This window comes from Ochotona curzoniae, unplaced genomic scaffold (assembly GCF_017591425.1).
Source record: "Ochotona curzoniae isolate NIBS_2020 unplaced genomic scaffold, NIBS_Ocur_1.0 scaffold_3890, whole genome shotgun sequence".
Classification (NCBI taxonomy): domain Eukaryota; kingdom Metazoa; phylum Chordata; class Mammalia; order Lagomorpha; family Ochotonidae; genus Ochotona; species Ochotona curzoniae.
Window position 1 is genome coordinate 35,977,024 of NW_024467115.1, and position 22,754 is coordinate 35,999,777.

General features: G+C 51.5%; 1 protein-coding gene across 2 annotated transcripts in view; it reads left to right on the forward strand.

Moving 5' to 3' along the window:
- The window catches only part of TULP4 (TUB like protein 4), a 195,556-nt gene extending 173,318 nt beyond the window's left edge, over positions 1-22,238 (forward strand). Inside the window, exons 9-16 of one of the 2 annotated variants that reach the window (XM_040965630.1) lie at positions 1,341-1,565; positions 2,477-2,711; positions 7,609-7,753; positions 10,404-10,548; positions 11,548-11,641; positions 14,610-14,753; positions 16,286-18,771; positions 20,112-22,238. In XM_040965630.1, coding sequence (XP_040821564.1) covers positions 1,341-1,565; positions 2,477-2,711; positions 7,609-7,753; positions 10,404-10,548; positions 11,548-11,641; positions 14,610-14,753; positions 16,286-18,771; positions 20,112-20,228 — 3,591 coding nt within the window. In that variant the 3' untranslated portion in view covers positions 20,229-22,238. The remainder of the gene's footprint in view (positions 1-1,340; positions 1,566-2,476; positions 2,712-7,608; positions 7,754-10,403; positions 10,549-11,547; positions 11,642-14,609; positions 14,754-16,285; positions 18,772-20,111) is intronic. The other variant, XM_040965631.1, reaches the window with a different exon arrangement.
- Positions 22,239-22,754: the final 516 nt, after the last annotated feature.

The window sequence follows — 22,754 nt, forward strand, 5'->3', positions numbered from 1 at the left end:
ATCAGCAAAAGTGAGATGGGATTTTGGAGGAAAGAATTCTTGAATTGCTGCTACCTGCCCCAGTCAGTCTTACAATGACAGCTGGTTTTCATGACTTGAACTCTATGTCAATAATATTGTCTTGAGGGGGCTCCAAGATGAAGGGGAAGCAGTATATGCCGTAAGATCGAGTATCATTGGCACTGATAGAGCCCCTGTTGCAACCTGGACTTACCTTGTCAGTCTTCCCTGGCTTCAGCAGCTTTTCAGTGCTTTTCCTGGCACAAACAGCTCCTCCTGTGGAGTCTGTGCTCTGGGTGAGCCACCTCCTCGGCCTGAAATTCTCAGGCTTTGCAGCCCTAGGCTGCCCTTGGGCCTCCTGCTTCGTGCAGTGGAGCCGGAAGTCTTCAACCTTGCATTTTGCTTTGAAGTTGAATCCGGGATCAGCTGACCCTAAGGGCTATTTTAAGGAAATATCTTCACATATTCTTTTTATCTTGATGTTTGTTACTAATGTGTTGTGAAAATTCTGTTCCTGCCTGTCACTCATATCAAAGGGCTGATATTCCCAAGGCTGATCATTGAAACCCCTTGGGACCTCGTTAAATGAGGGCTCCATCTGCCTGAATCGGAAGGAGTTAGTCTCGCTTCTACAGCCTTCACCTGACTGTTCCGTCATCGCTGAGCTGTGCAGACAGTAGCCCCAAGCTCAGGGGATTGGCAGTTTTGCTGGCGTTTTTTTGATTTCTGCCTCTGCAGTGAGGCCATACAGGGACTGTTTCCCTCCTGGTCCATGTCCTCCCATGCCCTGTGTGGGCACCGCAACCCCACCATCTCCTGTGGCCCTTGGTGCTCCTGTTAGCTCAGGAGAAAGGTGGAAGGCTTCCAGCATTCTGTAGTGGCCCCCAGGTCAACCTGCTGGTGACACCACAGCTGTTGGTCTGACATGAAATGCTACCCCCGAGACAGAAGGGAAGGACCATGGAAACCACTGTGGGTAATTGGGGGATCCAGATCCCCGGTATTTGAGTGAGGAGCATAGGTGACTGTACCTGTTGTAACTGCCCCCTGAGTGGAAGCAGCGCTTTGCAGAGCCACACTGGCTTTATGGTCCCAAATTCGGGAAGACAGACCCTGGAGAGAATCACAGACTATTGTTGGTGCGTTGTTTTTGCTCCAGTGTAAGAATCTAACTACTTAAAAAAAAAACACTAAATTTTGTCATACAATGTTGAACCTTTTCCTGTTGTGCTTGAGTACTCTAAGCTATCTGCATTTCATTTTGTTAGGGCAAGCCGTATTATCTTCCGTTGTTTATCCCCAGAGCAAAAACTTAACTTCCTTCCCTCCCCTTGCAACAGCGCCCCATCATTTCCATCTGCTGGGGCCACCGAGACTCCCGGTTGCTGATGGCTTCCGGCCCAGCCCTGTACGTGGTCCGTGTGGAGCACCGGGTGTCCAGCCTTCAGCTGCTGTGCCAGCAGGCCATCGCCAGTGCCCTCCGGGAGGACAAGGACGCCAGCAAGCTGACCCTGCCCCCTCGCCTCTGCTCCTACCTCTCCACGGCCTTCATCCCCACCATCAAGGTAAAGCCTTCCACTCTCGCTCTTGTCTCCTGCTGCTTGCCCAGGAGGAAGGCGAGGGGCCAGAGCAAGCGCGTGGGGTCTTGTCTGCTTCCTGACAGGAATGCCTAAGCAATGGCCACCCACAGCCTGGCAGGATCCCACCAGGTTCCTCCGTGCCAGCAGTGCACCTCCAGCACCTTTGCTGGTGTCCTCACAGGGCTCACCTTGTGTGGGAGATGCTGTCTCCTGGCTCGCGTGGGGCCTATGTCTTCCTGGGGATCACAGGACTGAACCTTTACCTAGCACATGTCCCCGTCAGTCCCTTCTCGAGGATCTTGCCATTGTTCTCACCTGGAGAAGCAGGAAGCAAGCTTGGAGAAGTTAAGTTGGCCCATGGCTGGATGGGGAGCTGTCAGGCCGGCATCTCAGACTGGTTCTCCCCCCAGCTCAGGCGCAGCTGCCTGTCTCACTGACTGAAAACTCCAGAAGCCCGTCGGTACAGGAGGCCTACCTGCACAGTGGATCCTGTCCCCAACACCTGGCTTCTTGTTTGTGTTCGGTCTTTACTCCTAACTCTTAGATTGACTTGTTGGTTTCCTTTTGCCTTGAAGCATAAGGGTTTTCAAATTTCGGAGGGTTTCTTCTCCCAAGCTGTCTTATGCTGTTGTATTAGGACATGCAGATGTCCAGGCCCACCCCTCGATTCAGCTGACTTGAGCCAGGAAGCTGGCACAGGTGTTTCAGAGCCCCCAGGATTCTGTTGCTAGCAGCATGGTTAGGCATCCCAGCTTCGTGCCCTGCCCTCTCCCTGGCTGTGCCCTGTGGCAGTTACAGTGACTGAGCCCTCGTGTCTCTCGTGTCTCTCGTGTACTCCCTCTTTCCCTCTCTCATTGTCTCAGCACTTGCTTTTCCTCCCATGCCCCTCATTCTAGCCCCCAATTCCAGACCCCAACAACATGCGAGACTTTGTCAGCTACCCCTCTGCCGGCAACGAGCGGCTTCACTGCACCATGAAGCGCACGGAGGATGACCCGGAAGTGGGTGGTCCGTGTTACACACTCTACCTGGAGTACCTGGGTGGGCTTGTGCCCATCCTGAAGGGGCGCCGTGTCAGCAAGCTGCGGCCCGAGTTCGTCATCATGGACCCACGGACAGACACGAAGTCAGGTGAGTTGGGTGGACGAGGCCTCGCTCCTGCGTGGTTGCGGGCTGTTTCTATACAGGGGGACCACCTGAGCATCCCCAAAGCTCCATGTTGCCTCAGCCCTACTCAGGCAAGTGGTTGTGTCCGTGTGCCTTCTTGCAGGCTGTGACACTGTTCTGGGCAGCTCTCTCAGTCCAGGGGGAGCAGGCTCGGGCCTTCTGGGAATGAGAGCTCCCGCTCCCGCTGGGTTATTTTGCAGGTATTCATTGAATATATTAATGTAATAGTGAGGAAATTTGAAAAGAATGAAATGCAGCCTCTCCCAACTCAAGAGCAGGTGAAATAATTTTTTCAAACCTTTAGCCTCCTGCCTTTGCCCTCACTAAGCTACGATTAACTGCTTCTTAGCTGAATGCCAATGAGATGTCTTGCTCCACCCATAAAGATTTTGACACCGTGAATCACCTGGTCTCCCTGAAATCTCCGCCCAATGCTGATCATGACTCAGCTGCTGTGTTTGAGGTGCTTGCCCCACGCCTCCCTGGGCCGCGACCCTGCTGAGCCATCAGGGGAAAGGGCTCTGTTTCTTCTGCTGTGCTGCTTAGTGCCTGCCTGGTTTCTGCACCTGTCAACACGTGCAGTTCATACGGTCTGCCACCTGCCTGAGTGACTTCCCCCACCACCTGCTACAGAGCTAGTAGCACCCTGTCCATGCCTCTCAGCACCCTGGAGCCTTCCTCTGCCTGCCACTGACTCCTGAGGGCCTAAGGGGACCAGGTCATCTTTGTATCCTGTTACAGTGCAGTGTAGCTACTTTCAAAGGGTTTGCAAAGCCTTAGTACGATAAGCACTTGGAAAGTTCAGTTAAAAAGTCATGATTTAAATACCAAGCACACAAATAAAAAACATGCCACAAGGCATGATGTGACTAATTGCCAACTGAATGGTGTATGTATAAACTTTGAGAAGCCAAGAATTTCTTGTCATGAGAACCAGATTGGCTCAAGCCTCCACATCAAAGCTTCCCAAAATAGGGTGTGTGGGCCACTCCGGAATCTGACTTGGCAGGTTTCCCAGCTGGCATATTATATATATATATGTATTTTTTTTTTCTTGGAAAGGCAGATTTACAGAGAGAAGGAAAGATAGGGAGAGTTCCTCTGTCCGCTGGTTCACTCCCCAAGCAGCCACGGTAGCCGGAACCAAGCCTATCTGATTCCAGGGAAACCTTCTTTGGGGTCTCCCACACAGATGCAAAGTCTCAAGGTTTGGGGCCATCTCTACTGCTTTCCCAGACCACAAGCAGAGAGTTGGATGGGAAGTGAAGCAGCTGGGACACGAACCAGTGCCCACACAGGATCCTGGCGCATGCAAAGTGAGGACTTTAGCTGTTAGGCTACCATACCAGGCTTACCTAGCTGGCTTTTATTCTGTCAAGTTTGTGATCCACTTTGCATATGTTCAAGTAGCTTGACAGATGTATTCCTCAAGATCACTAATAATGTATTTTTTATTCTAGATAACAGTCTTTTTTTTTTTTAAATGAAAAATCCAGAAATTTTCAAACAGTGTTCAGTCAGAACTTGCTGTGGACTGAAGTCCATTCTCCCAAATTTGTCTGTTTACATCTACCCCACTGTGTAATACTTTTGGGCGCTAAGGCTTCTAGGGGTAGTTAAGGTTAAGTGAAGACTACATGTATGTAGCAGAGAGGCCATATGGCACATGAATGAGAAGAGGGCCATGTACAAGCCACGACAAAAGCCCTCACCGGAACCCAAACCTGCCAGCGATATGAACTTGGACTTGAAGATGCAGAACTATGAGAAAGTTCACTTCTGTTACCCCAAGTCCGCAGCATTTCATTATGGCAACCTGAGAAAACTTGGGGCTTTATTTAAGTCATTAAAACTGCTTTTTAAGATTTTTGTGTGGGCTCAATGTGGTAGTCTAGTGGCTAAATTCCTCACCTTGCATGCACTAGGATCCCATGTGGGCTCTGGTTCTAATCCCAACAGCCCTGCTTCTCATTTAGCTCCCTACTTGTGGCCTGAGAAAGCAGTCAAGGACGGCCCAGGGCCTTGGGACCCTGCACCCACGTGGGAAACCCAGAAGCAGCTCCAAGCTCCTGGCCTCTGGCTTCAAATTGGCTCAGCTCTGGCCATTGTGGCCACTTGGGGAGTGAATCAGCAGATGGAAGATCTTTCTCTTTGTTTCTCCTCTTCTCTGTGTCTCTGACTTTAAACAAATCTTTATAAAATAAAAAGATTTTTATTCACTTATATTTGAAAAACAGAGATAGTTTATTACCCAAATACCTATGGTACCTGGGGCTGGGCCAGCCAAAGCCAGGAACTCAGTCCACATCTTGCCTGTGGATGTCAGCAACCCACATGCTCAATTCCTCCCCTGTTACCGCCCAGCATATGCATGAGCAGGAAGTCAGAATTAGATGCAGTCAGTACTCAGACCACAAAGTGCTCTCACGTGGCCTGCAGGAACAGCAGGCAGCATCATTTATTAACTGCAGAACCAACTCTTGTCCCTAGACAGCTTTTAAAGGTTGTTAATATTTATTTGAGAAACAAGGAAGGGAGCTTCCACCTGTTGGTTCTTTCCCCAAATGCCTCCAATGCCTTGGCCAGGTTAAATGTAGGAGCCAGGAACCGAACTGGAGTTTTCCACCTTGAGAATAGAGATCCAACCACTTGAGTCATCATCCGCGCCCCACCCCCAACCTCCCTGTGTGCGTTATCAGGAAGTGGGCTCAAGAAAGGAGCTGGGACTCCCACTCAGATGCCTGCCTCCCTCCCAAACCAGCTTTCCAGCTGCAAAGCCAAGTGCTGTCCTTTTAAACACTGACTTCCAAAACTTTAAGATGATACTCAATTCAGGTTGCATATTCCGAAAGCCTTCAATCCAGAAGAATGAACATATTTATGAAAATTGACAGAATAGGGGTATTAAACCCAAAGATCCATGTTAAGGTCTTGTTTCCCAGTGACTGATGCCAACTTTAGATTCTCTAAGTACAAAATACACACATCTACCACCCTAGCTCCTCCAATGCAACGCAGAGATTTTTTTCTACTTGTGGTGATGGCAGATGGCAGAGCAGGGGCCCTTCCTAGGCATGATTGCAACTCTGAGCAGCAGCCCACCAGATGCACACTCGGAAAGCACCTCTTCTGCCTGCCACCGCTCAGCTCATTTGTTCTTTCTGGAAGTATTAGCAAGTCCCTGAAAATGTCCTAGTTTCTGTGAGTACCGAATGGCAGGCAAAGTTCCTTCCCTTGACAACTTCACCCACCAGTTGGGAATACTGACAATCTGGTAGAGTGAACAGTTAACCTAGCCTTTAGGTTGCCCAGGTTCAGTGCCTGGCTTTATCACCTGACTCCAGCTTCCTGCCAGTGCAGACCCCAGGAGACAGCAGTGATGAGTTTAGTCATTGAATCACTGCCAGCCATGTTGGCGGCCCTGTGTTGAGTCCCCAGCTTCAGCACTGGCCCAGTTCCAGGGCCAAGCATTTGGGGAGGGAAGCAGCAGATGGAGCTCTGACTGTCTCTCTGAATGAACAATGTTTTGTTACTGTTTACAAAGCAGTTATGAGTGAAAGAAAAGGAGCAACGGGTGTGGCACCTCTCATTGAGGAATCTTCCATCGAGGAGGATCCTGGTGGTTGGATGGATGGTACATAATTGGATTTCCTCTCAGCTCATGTACACACAGAGGCTTTCAAGTTGGAGTCATAGCTGGGCTTCCCTTAGTCCCAGTGACCCTTCGGTCAATTAATACAACAGTGCTCTGTTGCTCCAGGGTGTGGGAAGTTGGCCTTTTATTTGAGGTAATTCAAATGCATATCACCATCACTTGCTGGATGTGTGAGTTGTGCCATTTGAATTCCGTCAGTAGTTTTGGAATGGGGTGATGTAGGTGGCACAGACAGGGCACTGGCCTCCTGCCCAAGTAGTGTGTCAGCTTCTCTGCTCCAGAAAGTTCCTGTTCATAGATGTGACCTCCACATGCTCAGATACTTACAGAGAGCTTTGGAGTGACAAAGTCCTCCTGTAAAAGGAAGGATGGAAAACTCGCTCCCACGCTGAAGTGTTTCATTGTACTGAGATGATTCCACTTTCTGATTACCTGCCAGGGCTTTTGGGGTCTCTGGGAATGAGATCTTAGTTGGCAAAACAAATGTTGGAGAAGTGGGTTCTCATTGGAGGCAGACCTGGGATAGGCTGGTGGGGGACTTAGGGTTGCAGGGTTGAGAAGCCAGAACAAGCAGTGACAGGAGCAGCAGTGGATGGAGAGTTTGAGAAGGGTGAGCCTGGTCTGCTGCACAGATCTTTTAAGATTTTTTTTTAACTTAAAAAAGGCAGAATTGCATAGATAAGGAGAGACAAGAGGAGCAGACCTTCTTTCTGTTCATTCACTCCCCAAATGCCTGCCTGCCATTCCACATATGGCTTTCTCAGAGACTGGGGACAGGAACAGCCCAGACAGCACCACTGTGCAAGCGGGCCTCACACAGCAAGGGCCTCCCTAGGCTTGAGCCAGGTTCCAGACCAGTCTGTGAGCAGGCAGCTCTGTTCTGGGCCCCCGAAAGTCCATAGGGGCCCAGCTGAACGCCGCGTCGTGAGGTACAGCAGCATAGCCATCTTGGTTTCTGCTTTCAGCAAAGTGCCAGACTATTTTTGTACATTCCTCGGGGGCATTAAAATGCCAGGCTCATTTTGACAGCAGTAGAAGTAATTGCCTACTTTTGCCTAAAAAGAAATAATAACCTCGAAATGTAAAAAGAAACAATGGCCATGCTGCCACCTCAAGCCCTGGACCTGAAGTCCTGGCCTGATAGCAGTGACTGTCCTTGGGCCCTCGTTGGCATTTCCCTCACGTTGCTGGGTGTTGTCTTAACAGATGAAATCTATGGAAACAGCTTGATTTCTACTGTGATCGACAGCTGCAACTGCTCAGACTCCAGCGACATCGAGCTGAGCGATGACTGGGCTGCCAAGAAGTCGCCCAAAATCTCCAGAGCTAGCAAGTCACCCAAACTCCCAAGGTAATCGTGGCCTCCAGGGGCACTTCTCCCTCTCCTGTGCCACCAGACATGTCCAGGTTTGTGCCTGCAGAAGAGTCTCATCAAAACTGGCACCAGCAGGACATTCCAACCCATCTTGGGTCCAGAATGCTGCCCAGTTACAGAACTTAGTCTGCCAAAGGTGAACTTAGTTAAGATATTTTACAAAGAAACTAACAATAAAAGAGGGCAGTTACAAAAACAGCCGCTCTCTGTTCTCAGGGCCTTTTCTTAAAGATTCTTCCTAGAATAATAGCTTTTCTTTGCGTTTTCTTTTTGGGATGTAAGACAACAGCAAATCAGGTGTTTGTTGACCCCTGGAGCTTCTCTGAGGGGGGACCAGAGGGGTGAGCAGCACAGGGGCCATAGCTCCCTGGCTTCTTTTTCCATCTAGTCTGAGAAGAAGAAGAAAGAGATTTTGCAGTGGTCGTTTGTGTTGGAGAGAATGTCTCTGATGCTGTTTTCGAGATGAGATTAGTAAATGAAAATAAAACCAGGTCCCAGGAGCAGGAAGCTAAGAGTAGGAGGAAGGGCGTGTGATGGTGCAGACAGGAGCGCCTCCTGCCCTCTCTGTGCTGGCTCTGAGAAACCCTAGCTACGTGGCCTTGGATATAAATGGACATCTCTCATGTGTGGACTTAGCTTTAAAGTTGCATGCTGTGTGACTTACATGCAGATGCACACAGCTCTCACTGTGTGCCCAGTGCGAGGGGTTCACAGAATGCAGCTGTGCTTCCTCCTGTCAGCTCCCCAGAGAGAATCACCTCTGCTTCCATCACCAGGCGTGAGCTTTGCTTATTCTTGAACTTCCAGACAGTATGTACTTGTATTATCAACTGTCATGTTCATTATAAGGATGTTTTGAGATTTATCCACTTTTGTAAGGTATTTCAAAGTGATAACTGTGCTAAAATGTGTTTATTCTCTTTTCCAAACAAAGAGTATTTAATAGTTTCCAGCTTGGGCCTGTTAGGAATAAATCCATTGCAAACATTCTGTCTCCAGTAGCCGTATTCACTCTTCCCTCTTGCGTATGTGAAGGGAGCCATGTTGTGGGTTAGGTCTGTGTTACACTCCCCTGCAAACTGCCAAACATGATTCTGTTGTGGCCGTGCCGACTTGAATTCCCATCAGCAATTTTTTAGTATTCCAGTTGCTTGCATTCTCACTCACAGCTGCAGTGTCATTTTTAAAAAAGAATCTTGCTGATTCCACTGGACATGTATGGTATCTCATTGTAGGTTAATTCTGACTTGTCCGCATTCCCACACATCATTTGATCATTTGGCTGTCTCCTTTGTATATCTGACTTTCCAATAAATAAATAAATCTTTTTAAAAAAAAAAAAAAGAAAAAAATGCATGAAGCCTCACGTTATACTGCTGGTGAGCCTGATGGGAAACTTGGAGCTCCAAAGGAGAGGGGACTGAGCTCACCGAAGGAAGGAGCTAGGACCACTACTCTGCCTGCTGTGTGCAAGGAGACCCACAGCAGGGAAGACGGGCAGCAGGGGACCCGGGCATGGCTACATGGCAGCCCTGAAAGGGCCTGAGCACAAGACAGAAGGTTCCATTGTCTGTCTGCTGACTGCCTTCTCCGCTCAAGTACTCAGAAATCATGAAACATTGGAAGGGTAAGAAAGTTCATCATTTTAAGTATTATTTTAAAATACTTATTTTAAAGGCAGAGCCACAGATGCAGAGTGAGAGAAACGTGTGTGTACAGGAGAGAGAGAGACAAAGAGAGAAGAACATGTGCCAGCCAGGGAGATTTTTCACTGGTTCACTCTCTAAATGGACACAATGCTGTGCCAGTCCGAAACCAGTATCCAGGAACTTCCTCCCGGTATCCCACACTGGTGCAGGGTCCCAAAGCTCCAGGCCGTCCCCGACTGCTTTCCCAGGCCACAAGCAGGGAGCTGGATGGGAAGTGGAGCTGCCGGGATCAGAACTGGCGCCCATATGGGATCCCGTTGCATTCAAGGAGAGATCTTTAGCTGCTAGGCCACGCCACCGGGCCCCTTCATGCATTTTTTTCATAAAATGTTTTAAAGCTTAACAATGTTCATTTTTATCATACTCTCATTTGGGGTTCGCCAGCATTGAGTATGTGTCTCCATGTTGTAAATAAAGGAATTGAGGCACAGAAAGACAACATAGGATCAAAAGGCAGAAAAACGTTAAATTTGCCGATTTGATATATAAAGTACTGCAGATGGTAAAATGCCAACTAAGTCTGTTGAAATCCAGAATGTCACTGTGACCTCAGGGTGAGAAGTGCCCTTCCTGCCTGCCATGTTCCCAGTGATAAGCCCTGGCAGAAGTGTGGGTACTTCCAAATCTACTGGACATTAGTAGAAAATGAAAGACAGTTAATCCTCTCCAGTTCCTAACACATAGATCATTTGATCTAATGTCAGTATACTTTCAGAATTCATGCATAATTCAGTTGTATTGATTGTTTCCTCGTGCTCATAATACAGAAGCGGGCAATGATGGGTGCTTTGTGAAATGAGGACACTGGCCACCGAGGATCCCGTGCTCACGGACAGGGACGAGGCCTGCCGTAGGGTCCGGGCTGCAGCTGTGCTTCCCTCTGTGGATGCCTGATTCTCGTAACTTTGTCTCTGTAGGATCAGCATTGAGGCCCGGAAATCCCCCAAGCTTCCCCGGGCTGCCCAGGATATCTCGCGGTCTCCACGGTTGCCCATGCGCAAGCCGTCCATCGGCTCACCCAGCCTGACACGGAGAGAGTTTCCTTTTGAAGACATCACTCAGGTAGTAGCACATGCTCACAGCGCAAGCTTGCGCCTCAGAGCCGTCCTGAACCCTCCTCCTTCCTCCCAGCCTTTCAGCCCAGCTGCAGCCACTGTGCATGCACACTGGACGCTGACTCTGCCCCACCTTCTCAGGCTGCCTCTCTGCTGCAGGAAGCTTGCCCAAGCTTACGCCTGACTAGATGTGTTCACCCATCTCTGCCCACAGTGGTGCCTAGTGTCTGTGCGAGAACTCCTGTTCCATACTGCCAGTCATGCTCTGCCTTTTCCTTCCCCTGTCCCCGTGACACCTCTCCTCCCTGCAGCTGCTACAGCCACACCTGCCTCTCTCCACTTTCTTCTCTCTCATGTTCTTCCTGCATCATCTCTCTCTTCATCCTAATTTTTGTTCCCCTGCTTCCAGACCAAACCTAGGACCAACTTGGTTGTGAAGCTTGCTCTGCAGGCTCAGGCACATGGTATATAACTCAGTTCTGATGTTTGCCTGTGGCTCTGTGTATGAAACCACCCCAAGCCCTGACTCCTTCACTGGGTTCTGAGCCCCTGGAAGACTCCAGCGTTTTCATTCCACTGGTGACCCTGCCATTGTACCTTGGGTACATGGTCACTTTTGAATGTTAATTGGATAGAGTGAGAAAATAGATCATTAGGCTATTTTATGATGTAGTGATATGAATGTAACTGACATTGGCAGGGCAGATATCGAGGACAAGCAATTCAGTGAGATGCCCTCTCTAGTGCAGTGACACAGCAGGTGACAGGAAAGGTGAAACTTGATGTACCTGTGTCACTTGAATGTCCTTTTCAGCTATATATGGGCACACAGGAACGGCTGGATCCCACCAGCAAGAAACAGGTGTCCAGCATGCTCCAGCGACCTTTGGTCTAAAAATTGCAAGATGGGTACTGCTGGTCGTGTACTCAGTGTTAACATTTTTCCTATGTAACCAGTAAGAAATCAAATAAATTGTAATTCTTCCTTTGTCTTTTTGGCCCACAGCACAACTACCTTGCTCAGGTCACGTCCAACATCTGGGGAACCAAATTTAAGATTGTGGGCTTGGCTGCTTTCCTGCCAACCAACCTCGGTGCAGGTAAAAACCACATCTTAATCCCATTAACTGAATTGGAACTTATATTTAAACATCCCATCTTGACTTGGATGGCCTAAAGTAGAAAATGAGCTCTTAAAACAGTAGAATATTGGTGTATGTAGCACTCTTGAACTATAACTCCAGCTACTTGAGTCCTGCAAAAATCAGAACTACCACCAAAAGTGGTTTTTTTCCCCCAGTAAGTCCTGACTTGTAACAACAATAGAAATATAGAAATGGTAGAAATAGCTCAGATGTCCTTCAGACATGTTTCTAAATGTTTCAACTTCTAGACCTTGCGATGCAGGTAGATTTTGGTACCAATAGCTAGGGTGTCAAAACAGAAGAAGCTTGTTCTGAAGAGAGTGGGGAAGAAGCATTAGAGACTGTAAAAAGTTGGCCAGTTGTTAATACCATCCTCGGTGGTAAATATCAATAAACTTCATGTTCTAATACCTGATCCATTTCCTGCCCATGGCAAGTTTGAGACATGGGGAAAACTGAGCCAAGGGAGCATCCAGCTGGGCTGTAACCCAGATTTGGGCTCTCCTCTGCCCTCCCACCCAAAGAGGGAATGGTTTGGTGTGTGCACCTCTGGTTCAGTGAAGAAATGGAAACAGCAGATACTTCTCAGAGTGGCTCCCTTCTACAGGTGGGTGTGTTGACAAAAAGGAGCTGTGTGCTCCTGTCCTGCTCAGTTTTCTTCCCCTGGAGGCAACTGGGCTTTTGTAATCCTCCTGAAAGTTTTTAGTTTTTAGTTTTTGTTTTGTTTTGTTTTGTTTGCTGTCAATATGGACAATAAATATCAAAACTTAGTGCATTAATTCTTAAATGATATGGAGCCTTATAGAGCCATGCAGAAGTTTTTTCTGCCAGAATTCTTATTTCTTTTGTGTGCAAAAAAGATAACCCATGAGTGCAGGTAGGAAAAGTCATCTCAGCCTGCCCCAGTCCAGTTTTGGGGTGCAGCCTCAATAAGGGTGGTGACCGAGAGAACAGCTTGGGGGCAACGAGGGCTTCTCAACAGAAAGTAGGAAGACCCTCTCTGTCTACTTGTGTCAGATGAAGGTTTCTCAGGCAGAACTAACCAGGCAGTTTTATCCAGCTTGTAATCTACTGTCAAACTTATATGCAAATTTATTTTTACATTTATTTGATGAAATGAATGCAGATATTTCAGTTGCCTTCCATGCCTTCCCTTAAATGCCCCTACTAGTCAACTTGAACCTTAAGGCTAAAACCATGTCGAAGTCCCCTTGGACTGTCTCACTGCAGTGAGAGTGAGTGTGCCTGCAGATCCCCACATCACCCCTGTCCTCCCTCACGTCGCCCCGTCCTCCCTCACGTCGCCCTGTCTTCCCTCGCGTCGCCCAGTCCTCCCTGTCCTCCCTCACGTCGCCCTGTCCTCCCTCATGGCACCCCTGTCCTCCCTCACGTCGCCCCATCCTCCCTCACGTCTCCCCGTCCTCCCTCACGTCACCCCTGTCCTCCCTCACGTCGCCCCGTCCTCCCTCACGTCGCCCTGTCCTCCCTCACCTCACCCCGTCCTCCCTCACGTCGCCCCGTCCTCCCTCACGTCGCCCCGTCCTCCCTCACGTCGCCCTGTCCTCCCTCACCTCGCCCCGTCCTCCCTCACGTTGCCCTGTCCTCCCTCACGTTGCCCTGTCCTCCCTCACATCACCCCTGTCCTCCCTCACGTCGCCCCGTCCTCCCTCACGTCGCCCTGTCCTCCCTCATGGCACCCCTGTCCTCCCTCACGTCGCCCCGTCCTCCCTCACGTCGCCCCATCCTCCCTCACGTCGCCCCGTCCTCCCTCACATCACCCCGTCCTCCCTCACGTCACCCCTGTCCTCCCTCACGTCGCCCCGTCCTCCCTCACATCACCCCGTCCTCCCTCACGTCACCCCTGTCCTCCCTCACGTCGCCCCGTCCTCCCTCACGTCACCCCTGTCCTCCCTCACGTCGCCCCATCCTCCCTCACGTTGCCCCGTCCTCCCTCACGTCGCCCAGTCCTCCCTGTCCTCCCTCACATCACCCCAGTCCTCCCTCACGTCACCCCTGTCCTCCCTCACGTTGCCCCATCCTCCCTCACCTCGCCCCGTCCTCCCTCACGTCACCCCTGTCCTCCCTCACCTCGCCCCGTCCTCCCTCACCTCGCCCTGTCCTCCCTCACATCACCCCTGTCCTCCCTCACGTCGCCCCGTCCTCCCTCACATCGCCCAGTCCTCCCCCACGTTGCCCCGTCCTCCCTCACGTCGCCCCGTCCTCCCTCACGTCGCCCCGTCCTCCCTCATGGCACCCCTGTCCTCCCTCACGTCGCCCTGTCCTCCCTCACCTCGCCCCGTCCTCCCTCACATCACCCCTGTCCTCCCTCACGTCGCCCCGTCCTCCCTCACGTCGCCCCGTCCTCCCTCACGTCGCCCCGTCCTCCCTCACGTCGCCCCGTCCTCCCTCACGTCGCCCTGTCCTCCCTCACGTCGCCCAGTCCTCCCTCACGTCGCCCAGTCCTCCCTCACGTCGCCCCGTCCTCCCTCACCTCACCCCGTCCTCCCTCACCTCGCCCCGTCCTCCCTCACATCACCCCCGTCCTCCCTGAGCTTGGCACTTTAGTTCTCACAACTCTTCACTGAATTGTTTTTCTGGTGGCAAGTGAGGATTTTGAAAAGTGAATTTTTTTTAATACCACAGCCCAGTCTTAAGATTTATTTCTGACATTCACGTGTGTGTGTAGTTCTACTGACATGCCACTGGCCCATGGGCTGAGTTGGACCAAGCTTTGCTGTGACTGAGTCCAGAGTGGCAGCTGGTATGGCCGCACGTGTGCCTGGAGAGACGAGCAGCCCCTCTTGGGCTCCTGGTGCCCGCGTTGCTCCCTCCCAGAGCCATTGTTCCTATGCCCATAGCTCACTTGGCACTTCAGCACTCCCCAGCATGTGTCTATTAATTGTGCCTCTCTTGCTCCCACCAGTAATCTATAAAACCAGCCTGCTGCATCTCCAGCCACGGCAGATGACCATTTATCTCCCAGAAGTCAGGAAGATTTCCATGGACTATATTAACTTACCTGTCTTCAACCCAAATGTTTTCAGTGAGGATGAAGATGATTTACCAGGTGCGTTCACATGTGTTGCCCTGTTTGTCACAGTCCTTTCCTAGTGGCCCAAGGTAGGGGAACAGAGTGGGACATCACTGAGCATTACAGGCTGCTATACCACCCTTGTTTTGGAAAAGGCCACCGTTAACCGTTAAGATTGGTGGCTGAGGTCGCCATGTCACACAGATGGACACTGCTTGTGGAGGGAGTGGAGTGCCTGAGGTTTGCACAGGTTGAGGTGGCAGTGGAGTTCATGCTCATTGGGCGTGTCTCCCATCTACCTTTATCCTCACAGTAACTCTCGTGGGGTGCATGAATACAGAGAAGCAAGCAGGACCCGGGACAATCAGTGACAGACAGCCTTTGTCCTTAGAGTCCCCACCAGGAGTATGCCCCCACTCTCGCCAGGGCTCAAGGTCTGCCCCTTCTCCAGGACACCTGTCTTCCACCCTGTACTGCAGAGCTCAATGTGCAGAGACCCAGCCTAGGTTCAAGATAACATCTGTTTCAGGTCCTTACAATTGCAGTTTGCACATTATACTGCTGAGATGGAGAGCCACAGCATGGTGAGGCCTTCCACATCTGTGCTTTCCAACAGAACCCTACGTTCAGAGATATGCTCTGATACCTTCCCTTGAACACCTGTTCAGCTGCAGGTGCTGTTTGTGGTTCCCAACAAGAGGGGCGGCTTATACTCAGTGACAGCGGCTCAGCCAGGAGACCCTTCTCTTCTGTGCTCCTTGCAGATGAGAGGGCTTCTATAGGAAATGTGATCCAGGACACAGATTTGTGCCAAGACCAGCTAAGTGTTGCAAAAGCACCCCAGGAGACAGGAGGGAGGCAGTTTCAGGTGCCAAGTGTGGCCTTAGCTTTGGATGAGCTGGAGGGTTTTACTGTGTACTGCAAACTTGTCCTTGGGTCTTTGCTCACATGCATACTCCATTGCATTCTCCCGTGTCTGCCTGGGTTGTATTCACACGCTACTGCTACTTGTGTCCCTGCTTTGCACACTGTCTGAAGTGTATTTTAGCAGGTAAGCTGGTTTATTCTATTTACAGAGATTTGATTTGCACATGTAAACTTTTAGATACACACCAGTTACATGAGACTTTCCATAGCCATCAGTAAATCCTGGATAAGCCTACTCAGGTGTTCTGGCATTGTGAATCCTCATTGCATCCTTCTTGCATAAAAGGGTGGGCACTTTATGAATATTTAAGAACTTCTTTAAAATACGAAGGGTGATGGTACAGCTCATGGACATGATGGTAAATTCAAAAGTTACAAACTCAGAAGTCATGATAATGTCCTTGGCTCATGGACTGTGGGCAGGCTGCTTGCAGAACCACTAGATGCCTATAGTGCTTCCAGGGAAAAAAAAAAAGGAAGCTTTGGGAACAGCCTAGATTTCCCCAAGCAAACACATCTCAGTTTATTGGGATTGCATCACGTGTTACAAAAGGACTGTGTGCATCCAGATATATTGCTTATTCTGACCCAATTTCATCACAGTGCTTTATTAGCAGTTCTTTTTGTTAATTTCCTTGCAGTGACAGGAGCGTCTGGTGTCCCTGAGAACAACCCGCCTTGTACCGTGAACATCCCTATAGCACCGATCCACAGCTCAGCTCAAGCTATGTCACCTACCCAGAGCATTGGTTTGGTGCAGTCCCTGCTGGCCAATCAGAATGTGCAGCTGGATGTCCTGACCAATCAGACAACAGCTGTAGGAGCAGCAGACCATGCAGGTGACAATGCCAGCCAGTATCCCATCTCCAACCGGTATTCTAGCCCTGGACAGGTGATTTTTGGAGGTGTAGAGATGGGCCGTATTGTTCAGAACCCCCCTCAGTTGTCCCTGCCACCACCGCCACAGGGAGCACTACAGTTATCAGTGGTGGACCATGGAGAGCGAGACCAGGAGCACCTGCAGAAGCCAGCTAAGGCCCTGCGGCCAGTGCCCCAGCTGGCTGCCGAGGGGGACGCTGTGGTCTTCAGTGCCCCGCAGGAGATCCAGGTGGCAAAGATGAACCCCCCGCCCCCATACCCAGGAACCATCCCTGCTGCTCCCACTACTGCGGCACCCCCACCCCCTCTGCCACCACCTCAGCCTCCCGTGGACATGTGCTTGAAGAAGGGTGATTTCTCCCTGTACCCCACGTCTGTGCATTACCAGACCCCGCTGGGCTACGAGAGGATCACCACCTTCGACAGCAGTGGCAACGTGGAGGAGGTATGTCGGCCTCGCACACGGATGCTCTGCTCCCAGAACACCTACACCCTCCCAGGCCCGGGCAGCTCGGCAACCTTGAGGCTCACGGCCACCGAGAAGAAGGTCCCCCAGCCCTGCACCAGTGCCACCCTCAACCGCCTCACCATCCCGCGCTACTCCATCCCCACGGGGGACCCACCTCCATACCCTGAGATTGCCAGCCAGCTGGCCCAAGGGCGAAGTGCTGTCCAGAGGCTGGATGGTAGCCTCATCCATGCCACCTTGCGGAGGAACAACCGTGAGGCCACACTCAAGATGGCCCAGGTGGCTGACAGCCCTCGAGCTCCCCTGCAGCCACCGCCGGCCAAGCCCAAGGGCGGCCCTGCTGGGGTACAGCTCCCCGCACGCCCCCCGCCTGCCCTGTACACCTGCAGCCAGTGCAGCCCGCAGCCGGGTGCCGTGCTGGCGCACGCGGTCAGCACCTCCCCACTGGCCTCCCAGTCCTCTTACAGTCTCCTGAGCCCCCCGGACAGCTCCCGTGACCGCACCGACTACGTCAACTCGGCCTTCACAGAGGATGAGGCCCTGTCCCAGCACTGTCAGCCCGAGAAGCCACTGAGGCACCCCCCGCTGCCCGAAGCTGCTGTCCCTGTGAAGCGGCCACCCCCTTACCAGTGGGACCCTGTGCTGGGTGAGGACATTTGGGTACCTCAGGAAAGGACAGCACAGACTGCAACACCCAACCCTTTAAAACTGCCCCCTCTGATGCTTGGTCAGGGCCAGCACCTGGAAGTATCCCGAGTACCCTTCGTCTCCCCCAAGTCTCCAGCCAGCCCTACTGCCACTTTCCAGACAGGCTATGGGATGGGAGTACCGTACCCAGGAAGCTACAACAACCCCCCTTTGACCGGAGTGCCAGCTCCCTGTGCCCCCAAAGATGCCCTGGCACCAGCCCAGTTTGCACAACCAGAGTCTGCTATGGTCCTTCAGCCCACGTACCCGCCTGGCCTCTCCCCGTATTGCACCTTGCCCCCCATGTACCCCGGAGGCAGCACGTGCTCCAGTTTACAGCTGCCAGCTATCGCCTTGCACCCCTGGAGTTCCTATAGCACCTGCCCCCCCATGCAGAACCCCCAGGGTACTCTCCCTCCAAAGCCCCACCTGGTGGTGGAGAAGCCCCTCGTGTCCCCACCACCCACTGACCTCCAAAGCCACATGGGCACAGAGGTGATGGTGGAGACAGCAGACAACTTCCAGGAAGTCCTCTCCCTGACAGAAAGCCCCGTCCCCCAGCGGACAGAAAAGTTTGGCAAGAAGAACCGGAAGCGCCTGGACAGCCGAGCGGAGGAGGGAAGCGTCCAGGCCATCACTGAGGGCAAAGTGAAGAAGGAGGCCAGGGCTCTGGGTGACTTCAACTCCCTCATCTCCAGCCCCCGCCTCGGGAGGGAGAAGAAGAAAGTCAAGAGTCAGAAAGACCAGCTGAAGTCAAAGAAGTTGAATAAGACGAACGAGTTCCAGGACAGCTCTGAGAGCGAGCCCGAGCTGTTCATCAGCGGGGACGAGCTGATGAACCAGAGCCAGGGCGGCCGGAAGGGCTGGAAGAGCAAGAGGAACCTGCGCACGGCCAGCGAGCTGGAGGAGGCCAAGTGCCGCAAGGCCAGCGAGAAGGAGGACGGGCGGCTGGGCAGCCAGGGCTTCGTGTATGTGATGGCCAACAAGCAGCCCCTGTGGAATGAGGCCACGCAGGTCTACCAGCTGGACTTCGGAGGGCGGGTGACCCAGGAGTCTGCCAAGAACTTCCAGATTGAGTTGGAGGGACGGCAGGTAAGGGAGCCCAGTGTGTTCTGGCTCGGGGCATCTCGGCTTTTGGGAGCATTTTTGGTGGGGCAGAGCCAGCAGGGGAGCTCTTCTGGGTTCACCTCTCACTGATGAGATTGTGTGCACTGAGTGGTGCTTGCATAGTCTGGGAGGCCCATCAGGTGACTTTGGAGGTGTCTGCCTGGTTGCCCTCTGCCCCCAGCAGGTGCTCCCAGCCCACTGTGTTTTTTGGGCATTGGCCATCCTGTTGGTAAGGAGCTATGCTTTCTGCTTACGTTCACTGATTTTTCTGTTTCTTGGTGTTGTATGTTGGCTTCTTCCTGAGGACTTGTTTTCTGCACCCACCCTTCCCCGTGTACACAGGAACTTTCCTTTCCCCGCCTCTGTTTCCCACGAGAAGCTTTAGCCACTGGCTTCCCCGTTGTTCGTGGCAGAGCCGCGTCTGGTGGGGCTGGGTTAGTGAGTTTTCCCTTGACCTGCACAAAGTCCCTGCATCTGCTCACTGTGTTTCTGTGTTTACTGCTCTCTCCTCCTGGTGTAGTCGAGCAGTGGCTGTTAGGACAGTCTCCAGGCTCCAGTCTGGGGTGGCTGCCCTCCCCTTGCCCTGTTATCTGTCACCGTCTGGGATTTCCTTCCCCTCTTGCATTTAGTTTTGTGTTTTCACTGATAAACTCCACAGACATCTATCTAGGGCCTGCCAGCTGCCTGGCGGTTCTCAGCCAGAGTCAGCATGCTGGGCTCCCAGGCTGCCTCTGCGCACCACGTTTGGGAAGCGGGCAGGTCCTGCTCTGAAGTCTGGCCCACTGCTGCCTTTTCCTGAGTGCACAGAATGGAGTGACTGTGGCCCTCCATCCGCCTTCCGTAGCCTGAGGTGCCTGCTGTTCTACCCTCACGGGCGTGTGCCCCCTGCTCTAAGTGGGAGATGGACAGTGGAGGGAAGCCCTGCCTTCACGACCACAGGCAGCCTAGCATTCAAGCCTGAGTGGGGTCTGCTAAGCTCTTGTGAGGTGGGCACAGAGGTAGTGAGGAGGGGAGAGGCCGCATGGCGGGAAGGTGCCGGATCCCCTGCGGCCATGAAGGTTGCCAGCCACAGTTGTCCTTCTCCACTGTGTTCTCCTGGGCTGCGGAAGCAAGACTGAGTTGTGCTCATGTCTGCCCTCACACTGTAGAAGGTGTTGCTGGGTCCCCTTTCTTGCAGAAACAGGAACTCCAGAAGCCCGTCGGACCCAGCGCCGCTGGGCTGGGCCAGGCCAAGCCCGGAACCCTCTAAGGCGGCGTTGGCCTCGTGAGCTGCACAGCTCCCTTCTGCACCTGGTTCTCACTAACATCTGTGCCCCTCCCCGCAGGTGATGCAGTTTGGTCGGATTGATGGCAACGCCTACATCCTGGACTTCCAGTACCCTTTCTCAGCCGTGCAGGCCTTCGCCGTGGCCCTGGCCAATGTGACTCAGCGGCTCAAGTGAAGAGGCTGGCGTGGGCCCCTGAGAAGGAGCCTGTGTGGCCTTGCAGTAGGGCACCAGGAGACCTCGGCACCACTGGGAGCGGCCCTGGCTGAGACGGGGCCTGACCTGCAGTCACTGTCATTCGTCTGGGTTTTGGCTCTCATTCATTGAGTTCCTTTCTTTTTGTTGGGAGGGTGGTGTGGGAAGGTGCAGGGTGCTGGTGCTCCTTCATTCCTGCAGCAGGTGGACGGGGCTGGTGGAGTTTGGCCAGCCTGGGGCCCTCGGGGTGAAGACGGACTGCCTTCTCGCCTGCTGTTCTAGACACAGGGAGAATGCATTCCTGCTCACCCTCCACGACCTCTAGTTTTGTCACTCCTCCAGTATCACCACTAGTGGACACAAAAATCATAAAAAAAAAAACCACAGCCAAAAATCCTGAAGATGCAGATTCTTTTGGGGAGGGGGTATTTAATTCACACCCTCTCTGTTTGCCCCCCAAGAGGGAGACTTGATACACAGAGGCTATTTGGGCAAGTGCACTGTATTTGATGAATAAAAGTAGGCACTTTCCAGGGTGCTGTCACCAAGCATTAGTGTGCTCGGCTCACCAGTGACATCAGGCAGCGGCTGCTGGGGGAGGGGTTGTACACGCAGACTGGTGCACTGTGCCCTGCACACCTACCGTGGAGAAGGGCCACCTTGCACTCTGAGACCCCACTGGTTTCCCACCAGGTTGGCAGTGCAGAAGGCCCATGAGGAGCTCCTAGTAGGGACAGCTGACTTAGGAGTCGGTGAAAAACGGAAAAGGCTGTGGCTGCAGCAGCAGCAGCCCAGTGGTGAGTCACCACATCCCACCTGGAGAAACCACCTCTGCCCTTCCGGTCCCCTCCTAGTGGCTACTCTGGAGGGTCTGTGCAGTGGACCCCCACTGCTCTCTGCTGTCCTCTGTGCCAGTGTGGGCAAGACTTGACTTAAACCCACTCCTCCCCCACCTCTTGGCAACCTGAAGATTTCAGTTTTCCAGAAATGTTTTCCAACACCAAACAGAACCCAGAGCATTTGCCAGATCATTGCAAGGCAGGAGTATGGCCAAGGTTTGACAGGAGTTCTACCATCTTCCCTATGCCAAAACCCAAGAGAAGCTCTTCATTAACTGGGCAGACTGCTTACTAAGGAGAAATACCACTCAGAACGTTGACCATCGTAGTACTTAAAGTAGATGGTTGTTGACTCTTTGTTAGTTGGAAAAAATCCATGCATCATATTTTTCCTACCTCCCTCATCTTGGGCAAGATTTCATTACCTAGTAACAAGCCCTGGGTTTGCTCTTCAGCTCTTCACACCTGTGATGTTTAAGCACAGGTTTTGTTTGAAAACGTACCAATGGAAGATGCTAAAAGCTGTTTTAGTTCCCTATTTTCGTTTAAAAACTGGGGGGAAGTGAAGTGGTCCATCGTTTCCCACAGTGAGATGACGTCACTACCCTCCATCCCGTGCTCCAGAGGCCCTGGCGAGGCTTTCACGTGTGGTGGGTGTCTGGTGCCGAGTGCCGAGTATCCTGTTTCACATGTAAACCATGGGAGCTAATTTTGGTGGGTGAATTTTTTCCAGAAAGAACTGGTTAGTCTTTTCAGAAGTATCTAATTCTTTATATGAGTTTCTGTAGCTTGGTAGAATGTTTCAATGCTTATTATTAATGGTGCAATAATTGTTGTAGCCTGTTTCTAAAATAATTTAAAAGCAGTTCCCCTGTTGTTTTGTCCAAGAGGTAATTATTTATCTTGCTTTTCATAGTATTAGGAATTATTTTGTTACTATGTATTGGTGAGTTACACCCATCTTATTATTTATTTAGAAAACTAGTATCTTTGTAACAGCTTACTTGGTAGAAGTATATTTTACTGCGAGAAATAAAGAGGATATGAGAGAAGGGGGTTTTTGGCTGGAGAATTTGTAAGATTTTTCTAAATGGGAAAAAAATCCCTACTAGTCCTTTAAAAATAAATTTCTTCTAATGTTTTATGATATTGATTATGAGCAAAACTATTTATTTCAGATAGCATATTCTAAAATAATATTTTCCCTTGGTTTGAAGATTTTATTTTTGATGAAAAGTGAAAGGGGATGTGAAATGGAAAGATCCATTAGAATGTGAGAGTAGCAAAGGAAGGAGCTGTCACAAATTGTGCCTCTGGTTTGTGCGTTCTCATTGAGACAAAGGGGGAGACATTTTAGGGCTTTAGTAAGTGCAGACAGAGGGCCAGAGTCTTGTTGAGAAAGCTCATGCAATCAAGCGACTGATTGCGTCTCTAAGTTCTTAACTTGCTCCCCAAACAGGCTACCTGTTTTGGAAGTGCCTGTTCCTGGGGTCGGTCTGGGGAGGCAGCAGACCCCTGTGCCCTGCCCCAGACCAGAAGAGCAGCAAATTAGACCATGTCTGTGGCTCAGGGTGGTGATTCCACACGCTAGGACGATGTCCATCCTGTCTCTACCGATTAAATACCACTGAAGTTAGTGCTATAAGTTGCAGAATCCTAGGTACTTAAT